Raw genomic sequence first — 12,903 nt, forward strand, 5'->3', positions numbered from 1 at the left:
CATAGTCCTTCTTTTCTCACTGTAGAATCTTCAAAGGAGATGAGTCTCTCAGTTAGAACCTCTTGGATTGTAGCTAGCGGAGTGCGTCTGCTATATGACACTTGAGTAGTTCGTCTTTCAATCGTTAACACCTTCACTGTCGTTTCCGGATAACGGTGGTGTCGGAAAAACCTACCTATTTTTGTAAATAGGTTTTTTCAAGCTTGAATCTTTTTAAACGGTTTCCTTGAATTACAACCCAGTTGTGTTACAAAGTTTACTTTGCTAATTTCTCTCCCTGTGTCGTTATGGCCGCAGTGGACATTCCGCAGCATAGTCGCATTACGGTGCGCAACCATTTGCTGCAGTATAATGTTCCCGTGGATGGGATGGAGGTGATAATGGTGGTGAGTGCAGAGGTGGCTTACAATTACGAGATATTTTACTAGTGGGTGACATTCCCGGCTGTGGACGGAACTTCAGGTGTGTTCCACACGTACACTCCAACTGCTGTGCCGAATGAATATACTCCGTATAGAACACAGGAAGTGCCTATAGATACTTGGCAGCATCGCGTTTGGTTTGGTGGCGCCCTCCCCCACACTTTAGCAGCTCCGAGGTTAGGTCCTTTGTCCATTCCGGGCGCAAATTGGCCTGTTTTGGCTGGATTTACTCCTCATCCTCAACACGGCAATTAAATAGTTGTTGAGCTAAGGAGACTACATGTAGTCTCAGTTAGCGTTATTAGGTTGTTGGTACAATATATAACCCGCAATCTCCTGGGCGGGGCCCCGGGTAGTGCGGTGCTTCCTGCAGGACAGGGCGGCATGAAGCTCAGTCCCGTGATGGTCAATGAAGTAATGGGCAAGCGTCCCCAAGATAAGGATGATTTTCCTTTCTGGCTTGCCGAGAAATTTGACCAGCTGGAAGCAGTATTTCCTAACACGACTCCTGGTGAAAAACACAGGATTCTTACGATAAGCTTACCTAAAGACTTGGCCCCTGAAATTGGTGACTGTGAGACCTGGGTTAGAACATTTGGGGCGGTCTATGCCTGCATTTTCATCGAGGAATGGAACCATATGGACTGCATTTAAAGCAGCGGAGTCCCAGCAACCACACTCCCACTCTCTGAAGGGAGAGAGAGAAGAGCTTGAAAACAGCACGGATATTTCTGTAAATGTGTAGTAAACCTATTCGATTGGAAGGGCGATCTGTCACCTGAGTAAACGCTGTGACTTCCAAACGAACTACTGCCAAAGTGGACTGACAGATCTAATAATACGCAAATCTGTGCATGAGCAGAAGTAAATGATGATCTATTGAAAGATTATTGTGAGATGATTATTTTTGTTCATGTTATATTGCATGGAAGCTGACAAATTCTACATTGAAATTTAGTACAGTAAGAAAAAAGTATTGCTCACAGCAGTGCGCTGGGTCTATTCAAGTCACTTCGCTTTGAATCACCATTAGTATCTCTAGTCATCCTAGGGACTGGCAGCCCTTTGACACCTAGCAGAATGCACTAGTTTGATCAAATTGCCCCACTATTCGTTTTCACCACATTAAGGGCCCCATCAGGATGGCGGGCGGATTGCCCCCGCCAGGCTGGCGGTAGCCAACGCCGGCCTGGCGGGGGCAATCCGCCCACCATCCTCACCTAAATGACCCCCCGCCATATTAGTATGGCGGGGGAACGCAGCGGACGGAAAGACCGACGGCCGCTTTTCTGCGACCGGGGCAGAAAAGGTCTAATATGGCAGAAATCCCCGTGCTCAGGTACCTAACTCTCTTCTGAGGTTATGTGCAACTACGTCCAATTCGGGAGTTTGGTGGCCCCATCTAGATGTTCAGGTGTGTTTCATGCCTCTGTGCCAGATACGCCTCTTGTCTCAGCCTAAGATGCGGTAACCATCGTGTGCTTGCGGGGTTCTAGTTGATCCTGTCTCCAGTGTGTTCCCCAGCATTCCCCATCCCAGTCGCTAGTCCCTGACTCGCTGGCACATCCCCCCCATCCCCTTCACCTGCCTCTGCTGTAGACTGAAGTTCTACTACCAACGCGCCCCATGCCCTTGCTGCGTCTAGCGCCTTGTCGTTGGAGGTGCGTCTGGCTAATTGTAGTCTGAGCGTCCCTTCACTACTCGCCCATTGCTGGAAACTCCCTCGCCATCTTAGAAAGCTGGGTTCCACTAGAAGCAGTTCTTTAGTATGCGAAATGCCTGTTCTGCAGCATCGTTCCTTGCGTAGTAAATGTGTCATTGGCTGAATGATCTTGGAGAAATCTCTGATGAAGCGTCTATAGAAATTGGCGAATCCCAGAAAGATCTGTAAGGCCTTGACACTGAAGGGTGATTCCCAACGGGTGATGGCGTCTGTCTTCTTCTTATCCATGCATATCCCACCACGTCCAATGACATATCCCAAAAATTCTACTTCCTTAGCGTGAAAAAGACACTTCTCAAGTTTAGCGTACAAGGAATGTTGTTGTAGGCGTTCAAGTACCGCATCAACATGACGGACATGGTCTTCGACAGAAGCGGAGTGAATCAAAATACCCTCAATGTAGACGATACACGACACGTCTAGCAATCGTCTCAATACTTCATCCATGAAGTATTGGAATGCGCGGGGGCGTTGCAGAGACCGAAGGGCATCACCTGATACTCAAACAACCCGAATTTGGTGCGGAAAGCCGTTTTCCACTCATCCCCCTGTCGCACTCGAACCAGGTGGTATGCTCCCCTCAGATCTAACTTGGTAAAAATGGTGGATCCTTTCAACTGATCCAACAACACAGGTATCAATGGCAAGGGATATCGATTTTTCTTTGTGACTCTATTTATGGCTCTATAATCGATGCATGCCCTCTAGCCACCTTCGTGTTTTGGAATAAAAAACAGAGGCGAAGAAGGACGAATGAAGCCAGAGGATAACAATTTCTCCAGATATTGTTGAAGATAGATGGTCTCCGCTTCGGTTAGTTCGTAAATGCGGCTGCATGGAATGCTAGCTCCTGGCTCCAGATCGATTACACAATCATAGTAAGAAAAAATGAGAGCAGGCCCAACAGCACTCTCTGATAATTGTCCAAATAGTAATTGATCTAGGAAAACCTAGAAAAGTACTCTGGATCTGTCAAAGCACAACAACATTTTGTAGATTCATTCACAGTCCACAATATGTAGTGTCCATTATTATGAAGTAATACTCCAAATTCAAAAGATCCAAAACCAAGTTGTATTCTTTCAAGATTTTATTGTGTATCCATAGATATAACAAAACTTCACAGCTCACACCGCCGACACGTGTTTCGTCTCTATGAGACTTTTTCAAGGCCAAAGATAATAAGAGCATGGACGAATAGATGTTCTGCTTAAGTCGGTCGACCCATGTCCCATCAAAAGGATGTTATGCAGTAGTTGGTAGTACCACTTGTGATGGCCACAGCCCAAACTCAAACAGATTCATGTGTTGTGAAGCCTGAAACTATGGATCACTCCACACAAACAGAGAGCATTGAGGAGGAAGAGAAATCTCCCTCCCACCAGACATTAGGAGAGGATCAGCCTCCTCAGGGAACTGATCTTACCCCTTGTGAAGAAACTGCCCCAGAGGTAGTCAGGCCTAGCCTGGCGGAACCCCTGATGTCAGCGGACCCTTCCAATGTGGGACCCAGTCTGGAGCAGGTAACCTGCCCTTCTCTACCCTGCCCCAGTCAGCCCAGGGCTACGGAGGTCAAGGAGGTCAGTGAGCCCCAAAGGGCCCCCTGTCAAATAAAACACTCCCATCAGCAGATTAGGGGCACCAAAGCTAGCATCCCTAGCAAGGTAAAAACTTTAAAAATACTTGAGGGATCCCCCTTACAATTAGTTAGGGACCTCCCCCAAATGGACACTGTTGGGCACAGCCAAACCTGGGACCCCAAGGCCCCAAACCTGACCAGTCCCTCCAGTAAGCCAACCAAAGGGACCCAGCCTCCAGCTGTAGGCAGCCAGAGGTTGACCCTGAGAGCACAGTGCAACTCAGTCAAGGAAAGAAGGGCACACATGGTGGAAGATGATTGGAGGAAGCTGAGCCCTACATCAGTGGAGCCTCACTTCAGTACTCCATCTCAACACCAGCCTTTTACTTTGCCAAAACACACCACAGGTAGTGATTCCATATGGTGGAGACCCTCTGATACCCCTAGAGTGAGGCATTGCTTAGTGGACCATGAGACAGGGGGTAACCATGCTAGTGCAGGTACTTCCTTATATGGCCACTTAGGCAATATAGGCTTACCTGGTCAAGGATAGCCTTATCTCCTTTCGTTGGGGGGGGGGGGGTTATGTAGGAAGGTGGATCCCTGACTATGGTCACCCCAGATTTGTTTGCCTTGTGTTTAGCTGGTTTTCAACTTAGTTGGCCTGGGACCCTGCTATTCAGGGCCCCAGGCTATCTGCTCTCTCTTTAAAATGGACTCCATGTACCCTAGGTGCATAACTAAATTGGTATTGGACACCTTATCAGCCCCTGTACAGTGTACTATAGGTACCCAGGGCATAGGTGAATCCAAGGCCTACCAGGGGCTGCAGTATATCGTTTGCAACCCCTGGTTGGCCATCCAAAAAGACACAACTGGCTGATCACTCAGCTGGGGCAAGGTGGTGTAATCACCCCTTGCTCAGATATAGTATACCTATGTCTAAGCCTATATCTGGACACATATGCACCTATAAGTCACTCCTATGGCAGGCCTTAACAATCCTGGAGGCAGAGTGCTTGGTTTTATGTGAGATGGTGCTCTAGCATGAGCTGAGTCTGTCTGCAGTGTTCGGAACCATTTCCTTACTGCTGTTCCGGGGTATTGCCATACCATATACTCTTAAGTGCATTATAATCCTCGCGGTTATTGCTAACTTTGTTGTGGCTTTATCAAAACATGTCGTGTAAGGTGTCATACACTTTGGAATACTACCCCCTCGCCAGTTCTGGTGACTGGGGTAGCATTCCACCCTTCTAGAGGGAGAAGACATGTTACTTTACTTAAACGCGGTTAACCCTAACCAGAGCCTCAGCATCACAAAATGGGATGCTGCTGCCCCGACACAAGTCTGGCCTCCTGCTGCTTACTGCACCCTGGCAGGGGAGGCTTGGACAAAGAGTTTCCTGTCACAGGGAGGTGTTACACCACCCCAGACAGGAGATAGTGGATTGGAGCATGGAGGGTTGAAAGAAACTAGACACCGCCTGGGGCACACAAGGTGTCCCATGCAAAATCCAGTCAACCGGTCCTGGGGCACTCCAGCCCCAGCTCTGGCGCGAAACTGGACAAAGGGAAAGGTGTGTAACCACCCCCTTCCTGGGTCCCACCCATAGGAGGGACCTAGCAGGTAATCCAGCCCCTTGATTTGGAATAAAGGTAGGAGCTGTGCTAGTGCACATCAGATTATCCTGACTGAAACTTATGAAATGAAACTCTGGACCCTTTGACATCCCACTCGACGTGGAAGACTGAAGAATCTCCCTTGTGGTCAAGGAGTGACCACCCTGTGCAAACAGGCACCATCCAGCGCCCAACAGTTTGCTTTGTTGCAGTTCCCGCTGGAACTCGAGTGACAGACATCAACAAGACCAGCTCCCCTCAACTTCTAACAGCCCGACCCACAGTCCCAGCGAATCTGAGACCCGTGGAGGCGACGTGAAGCGTGGAGCTGGCCATCTTGGAAAAACTACAAAGTGCTGACCGTGCAGCTCCCGAAGCTCCCCCGAAGCTGTGCATTGGGGTTTGAGAAGCCCCAGCCACGAGCAGCTTTTGCACTGAAGATCTCCCCTCCACACTCACCGAGTGCTGCGTGGGGCCCTTTTCATTTTTCTGCTTGATGTGTTGGTCCGGTCACTTGCCCGTTGGCTAATGGCCCCAATACCGACGATCCTTCAAATTTACACAATTGGTCTGGTTGCTCTAGACTGGCCCTCGCTCCCCTGAAAAGGAGCAATCTATCTGACCTTGCTGGTCCAAACAAGAAGCGATCTTATAATCCTGCATGGGTTGCACTTGCCAAGGCTTGTTAACTCTGATCTGGAAGCCGACACCGCCGTCAGCGAAAGCCTTTGTGGGACAGCTCGTAATTCACTCCTGGACACCCTCGACGCCCCAGAGTCCACGTGGCAGTGGAGACAAACTTCCCATCAAGCACCTGATTGCGCCCGACATTGCCTGGTTCCTTCCTGGTCACTGGCTAGTGACCCAGACCCTGTCCCCTCTGCTTTCAGGTACTCTACATCTTCGATCCACCCTTGGATCCAACCGGACTCTTCTCTACTGGCCGCCTGCAGCATCTTCATCTCCAGGCTCCATAGATCTACACGACGAAACCCGACACACTTTGGCACCTATGCACCCGCTTCCTGTGGGTGAGGTAACGATCTAACACCAGTGCTCCTGTAGTGGTTTACACCTCTAGTGTCTATGTTTAAAGTCTGGTAACTCTATTCCAGTCGGAAGACTCCTAAAACTGTAACTCGATAACTTTTATGCACCATTGACTTTGCATTGGTGCATGCGTGTGCTTTTAGCGCTGCACCCGATTCCCGCGGGCTACTCCCGTCCTAACTGCTGTTAGTCCAGTGTAGTCCCAGCGATTCCCAAGGCCCCAGGACTTACCACAGTTCGAAAGGTGATACTTATACCACTTTTTTGATATATGGTTTGAGTGGCCGCCGTTCTCATCCATAATTGTGCAACTTTCATATGTTATACTGTGCTTTTGACGCTTGTGTTTCTATACTCATAAAGAGTACAGGGGATTATTCTAGTAATAAATACATATATTTTTATAATATATAACGTGTGTGGTGTCCTTTCATTTGATGTTACAGGATTGCATATGGTAAAACAGCTGGCTTCACATGCCCTCTTGAGTTAAGCCTTTAGGCTGCTTAGACCATGCTACCATTAGGATAGCTTGTCTTTTAAGGTTGACTTACAACCACCACCATAAGGGATTGTTTGGACTGATACAAGGTGCCCCCAGAATTGGAGACATCATACATCAGGCCAACTCCTCAAATTGGTGTGCAGCGGTGCGGATTTGAGCTTGCTGTTGTTTTACCATTGCAATATTTTTATCAAATTGAAAGATCAAATTAAGTACCATAGGTACATATAAACAAAGCTTACATATTTAAGTTCTACTGAACTTAGTAGTTGTAGATTAAAGGGCTTAGCACACCCTGCCTACAACACTCTAGCAAGGTACAGTAGGAAAACACTTAGTGTAGGTAAGTGCATCACTTACACTTCACTAGAGTCATGTCTGGCACAGGTGAGCAACCCATTGCTCTGCCTGTGGAAGGTGACCTGACCAAGGCACCCTACAGCTATGACAAACTCAGCCATAGGGACTTGAGTGCCTTGTGCACTGCAAGGAGGCTGAAAAAGTATCACAACCCTACCATTCCTGTCCTGATAGCCATCCTAGAGAAGGATGATCTTGAGAAAGCTAGTGCAGTTCCCTCAGGTAGTTCAGGAGAAGGAGTGAATCCCCCAGAGACTGAGAACACCACCCCAGAGGTAGAAGATGAGGAGGTGAACCCAGAATCAGAAGGTGAAGAGTCAGATCATGACCAAGGGGATAACCAGGTACCAATTGGAAGGCTTAGCCAGACCACCTTGGACCTACACGGAAATGGAGAGAGCCAGCATCTCCCCAGATTCCATACCAGAATACTTCCAGGCAATAGAAGGGAGAGATCTCCTTCCAGGGACTCTCACCTTTCTAGTGCCTCAAGGGAATCTCAAAGGGGAATGACTTCCCCCAGAGAAAAGAGCATAAGGCCAGGATGAGAGCTGTCAAACTCCAGATAGAGAGGGAAGAGATAGCCCTGGCCCAAGCTAAACTTGCTTTAGCAAGGGAACAAAGGCTTTGTGGGGAGATACCCACTGGTGGCAGCATAATTCCTAAAGAGAAAGACAGGACCTTTGATAATAGAAACCTGACAAAGATTGTGCCCCCTACAAGGAAGGGGATGACATCCACAAATGGATGACTGCTCTGGAGAGAGCCTGCATGGTACAGCAGGTTCCTCAAGAACAGTGGGCAGCAATTTTATGGTACTCCTTTTCTGAGAAAGGGAGAGATAAGTTCCTCACAGTTAGACCTGAGGATGCTAAAAACTACACTGTCCTGAAGAGGGCTCTTATTGATAAGTTTGGCCTAACCACTGAGCAATACAGGTTGTTGATCAGAGATACCCAAAAAGCTCAGATTCAGGACTGGACTGATTTTGTAGATTGTGCTACTAAGGCTCTGGAGGGTTGGCTACTTGGCAGCAAAGTACATGACTATACAGGATTGTATAATTTAATTATGAGGGAGCAGATCCTAAGTAATTGTCAAAACCAGCTTTTGTACCAGCACCTGGTGGACTCAGATCTGGCCTCTCCACAAGAATTGGGTAAAAGGGCCGACAAATGGGTCAGAACCAGGATTAGGCCTAAGAATCAGGGTAATGGCCAAAAGAAGGATACTTCCAAGGCTCAAGAGAAAGGTGGGGATAAACCAAAAGAAAAGTCTCCCCAAGGGCCCCAAAACTCCAAGGATGGTCGTGGGTCCCAAAATACTTCCTCTATCCAGAAGAAACCTTGCTGCCATGTCTGTAAACAGACTGGCCACTGGAAAACAGATAGCTGTTGTCCAAAGAATAGCAACAAAGAAAATATTCCTCCAAGTAAAGCTCCAACACCAGTTACTATTAGTAGTAATCCCCCAGGTGGTGGAGCACCCCCAAGGATTTGGCTGGGTTTACTTTTGGAACACAGGTGGATTCTGGCCTAACCAGGTCCCCTACAATAGCTACTCTTGTCTGTGAGAATGGCATGGGGTTTGCCAACTTCACTGATTGCCCAAACACTTTGAGCAAATACAGACAGGAGCCCCTCATCAATGGTCAAAAAGTTGAGGCCTACAGAGACACAGGGGCTAGTATCACTATGGTGACTGAGAATCTAGGGCCCGATGTAGGTAAAAGGGAATTTCCGATTCCAAAATACCGAGGCGGGCCGAATCGGTATTCTGAAATCGGAAAACGAGATGTAGGAAACAAACAGCGAAATAATAGGGAATCGGTCGGCATCGGTAATGTGAATCGGTACGTACCGAATCTGCATGGACCGAATCGGAAAGTACCGAATCGCCTACCACCGAATCGGAACTAGCCGAATCGGCTACCACCGAATCGGAATTAGCCGAGTCGGAAAAATCAGATTCGGCAATTACCGAATCGGAGGTATGAAAACACACCCATGGCCAAAAAGCCCATAGGAATGCATTGAAGAAACCGAATCGGCTGTATCCGATTCGGATGATACCGATTCGGATTTCACCGAATCGGTAATATCCGAATCGGAGATAGCCGATTCGGTAAAAGCCGCTTCAGCCAATGAGGTGGCTCCCCCTCCCCCTCCCAAACAGGGAGTGGCAACCCTGGCAGGTGCAGCCAATTAAGAACTTTCTGGAGAGCCAGCCTGAGCTGAGCAGTCACAGTTAGCAGCAGTGGGAGTAGGAGGTAGTGAACTGTTCAGAGCAAGATGGCAAACCAGAGTGAGAGCCAGAAGTCCAGCCAGAAGAGGAAGCCTAAGTTCAGCAGCACCGAGCTGCAGGTGTTGGTTGAGGAGGTGGTGAGGGTGCACCGGCAGCTATTCGGAAAGCTGTCCCTCAATGTGCCAGAAAGCACCAAGAGGAGGCTCTGGAGCGAAATCGGCCAGAAGGTCAACGCTGTGGGTGTCACCCCCAGGTCCCTGGATGAGCTGAAGAAGCGCTTCTACGACATCCGCAGCCTGACCAAACGGAAGATGGCAGAGATCCAGAAGCAGGCTGGAGTCACTGGTGGTGGCAGGAACCCGGCGCCACCCCTCACCGAGCTGGAGGAACTGGTCTCCAGCACCATTGAGAGGGAGAGCGTGACCGGAATTGGGACCCTGGACAGCTCAGCCAGAGCTACAGCTACAGGTAAGAGGCATGCGCATCAGGACACACCCTACCAGACACCTCCCCATTAGACACAATGCATAGCCAAACCCCAGCACAGTACTGTAACCAACATACAAGAGACAAGCATCATGGTACATCCAGTCAGCAGTAGGTATCAAAATATGGCAGTGCAGAATCACAAGACATGAAACAGTGGAACACATTCTACGGAGATGCTAGGACATGTGGAATGCTTTAATTGTACTGACTGTAATACATCGGCACTCTATTTACAAATGCTTCTTTGTACCTAGGGGCACCATCAGGCGGACAAACACTGCCAAAGGAGGCAGCAGCACCATCTACCACTGCACTCGCAGGGCCGAGCACGAGTCAGGCTGCCGAGGAGGAGGAGGAAAACACCATAGGGCTGGATATTGAGGGAGACCTGGAAATTGACTTTGATGCACTTCACTCCCCACAAATGCAAAACACACCCTCCTTGCAGTTCTCCCCAGAGAACTCCCCGACAAGGGAGCTCTTTCCACCTACACCAGCTCCTGCCACTGTGGCTCCAGTACACCCTGTCCTGGGAGCAGGGGCTCAGGCCCCGGCCAGCACCACACCCCCACCAGTGGCACCCCAGCCCACGCAGCAGGCGGGCAGCAGCAGTACCCGGCGCCGTGCCATTCCCACCACTGCAGACCCAGCACGGGAGGCCAGTGTGTTCCGGGGCCTCGAAGGCAATATGGTGAAGATCCAAAGGCAGCAGGCGAAATCCATCATGGCATGCCAACGCCAGCTCCTGCAGCACAACCTGCAGATGGGGGAAATGGTGAAAGGATTTCAGGCCTTTGTGGATTCCAACAAGGAGGCAGTAGCAGGTTTAGCCAGGCTAACCACTGCCATCACACAGTTATGTGGCAGAATGGAGGAGCAAGAGGTGGTGCGCAGGCGGGATGCCCGGGTGCAGAACCGCTCCTTGAGCCGCCTTGCTGCAGCAACGGCACAACTCTGTCAGCGCGGTGCCAACATGGAGTCTAGTCTAGCACAAAATACCGCAGAGTTGACAAGGGGAATGGCCCGCATCACGACAGCAATGGAGGCCTTGATCATCTCTAACACTGCCGCAAATCCTGCCCTGGACCTGGGGGATGCTGGGGACAGCAGCAGCCGCAGCAGCCCGGCCAGCGCTGCGTCAGAGCCACGCAGGAGCACCAGGCGCTCCGCAGATGCCGCTGGTCATTCTGAAGGGGGTGAGGGACACCACAGTGGGGCTGCAAAGCGCTCAAAGAAATAGCCTAGCAAGGGCGGGTGAGGCAACCTGGACCCTAGACTTTTGTTTTCATTGACATTACACCTTTTTTTTGTTGCACATCAGTGCAGTAACTGTGTAGCAACAGTATTAAAAATTGCTTATTCAACACAACCATTCACCTGTCTGTGCATTTGTACTCACTCAGAAATAGTTTGCTGTTATCTCCTCACGTCTATATCTGCCATCACTTGGCGTACACACCCCAGCTGGCTGTGTTAGTGGCACAGCTTCGTCGTCATCATGGTCCTCGTAGTCACTCAACTCCACCTCAGTGCCCTTCTTCACCGCAAGGTTGTGTAACATTGCACAGACAGCTATGATTTTGCAACAGGTGATGGGGGTGTACTGCCTTGCACCTCCACTCTTGTGCAGGCATCTAAACCTGCTTTTCCAGATGCCGAATGTCCTTTCCACAACATTCCTGGTGCTTTTGTGGGCACGGTTATACCTCCTTTGGCTGGGTGTAGAGGGGTTGAGGTAGGGGGTGAGAATGAAAGAGCGGAGGGCATATGCACTGTCGCCTAGAAGGAAAAGGGGTAAAATTACTTACATGCATACATGTATTTCACTTTGCTGTTTTTGGTTATGGGGGGCTGATGATGTGTCTCACCTAGGAGGTATCCTTCTCCAAATTCCCCAGCCATCAGCCGTGCATAGATGCCGCTCTGTTGGAAAATGTAGGAGTCGTGGGTACTACCCGGAAATTTTGCTACCAGGTCTGTGATGGTGCATTTCGCATTGCAGATCACCTGTACGTTGATGGTGTGAGTGGACTTCCGATTGCGGTAGATGTATTCTGTGTCAGATGGTGGGCAAATCGGAATGTGTGTGCCGTCTATGCAGCCAATGATGTGGGGGAATCTTGCCATCTGGTAGAAGTCTGCTTTGGTCTGTACCAGTTCTGCCTGGGTTGCAGGGAAGGAAATGTAGTGGGCCATCCTCTGGATCATGGCATCAAGGAACTTGTGGAAGAACCTTGACAGGCTGCTCTGGGTCACCCCTCCTGCCACAGCGACTACATTTTGATAGCTGCCAGACGCCAGCAGGTGTAGGCAGCATAGCACCTGCACCTGCACAGGGATTGCGTGTGCCCTTGGGGTGGGGTGCTGCAACAGGGGTTGGAGGTCCCTAATGAGGTCTGTGATGGTCTCTGAGTCCAGCCTGTACCGCTGTAGGATCTCTGCATCTGTCAGCATGACCAGGGTGATACGCTGTCTGTATACCTGCTCCTCTCTTTGCCATTCCCTCTCTCCTTGCTGCTGTAGCCGTAGCCGCCTCGCTATGACATAAAAAGCTGCCATCCTGCAAGTTGCAATGCATTTTGGGGCTGTTTTTATGGGTTGGAGTTGGTTACCACCTGATCGTAATCCATGGTAATTGCCGAGTGGATTCTACCGATTTTGAGCCAAATTCGGTGTTTCTGTGCCTCCCTACATCTCCCCATCTGTCCGAAGCGGGGATTTTCCCGATCGGTGATTCTACCGAATTGGTAGGTTCTCCGATTTGCCTTCTGTCCGATTCGGTGTCTCTACCGAATCGGTACATGGACCGAATCGGCTTATGTCCGAATCGGTGTCAATATCGATTCGGTACATGCACCGAATCGGCTTATGTCCGATTCGGTGTCACTACCGAATCGGTACATGCACC

The 12,903-nt window shown here is 49.7% G+C and overlaps 1 protein-coding gene across 1 annotated transcript in view; it reads left to right on the top strand.

Moving 5' to 3' along the window:
- Window positions 1-12,207, top strand: part of LOC144790789 (uncharacterized) — a 35,422-nt gene extending 23,215 nt beyond the window's left edge. Inside the window, exons 2-3 of the mRNA XM_078665478.1 lie at window positions 9,566-9,974; window positions 10,250-12,207. Coding sequence (XP_078521604.1) covers window positions 9,566-9,974; window positions 10,250-11,235 — 1,395 coding nt within the window. The 3' untranslated portion in view covers window positions 11,236-12,207. The remainder of the gene's footprint in view (window positions 1-9,565; window positions 9,975-10,249) is intronic.
- The last annotated feature ends 696 nt before the right edge of the window (window positions 12,208-12,903 follow it).

The sequence above is a fragment of the Lissotriton helveticus genome, chromosome 11 (genome assembly GCF_964261635.1).
Source record: "Lissotriton helveticus chromosome 11, aLisHel1.1, whole genome shotgun sequence".
Lineage (NCBI taxonomy): Eukaryota > Metazoa > Chordata > Amphibia > Caudata > Salamandridae > Lissotriton > Lissotriton helveticus.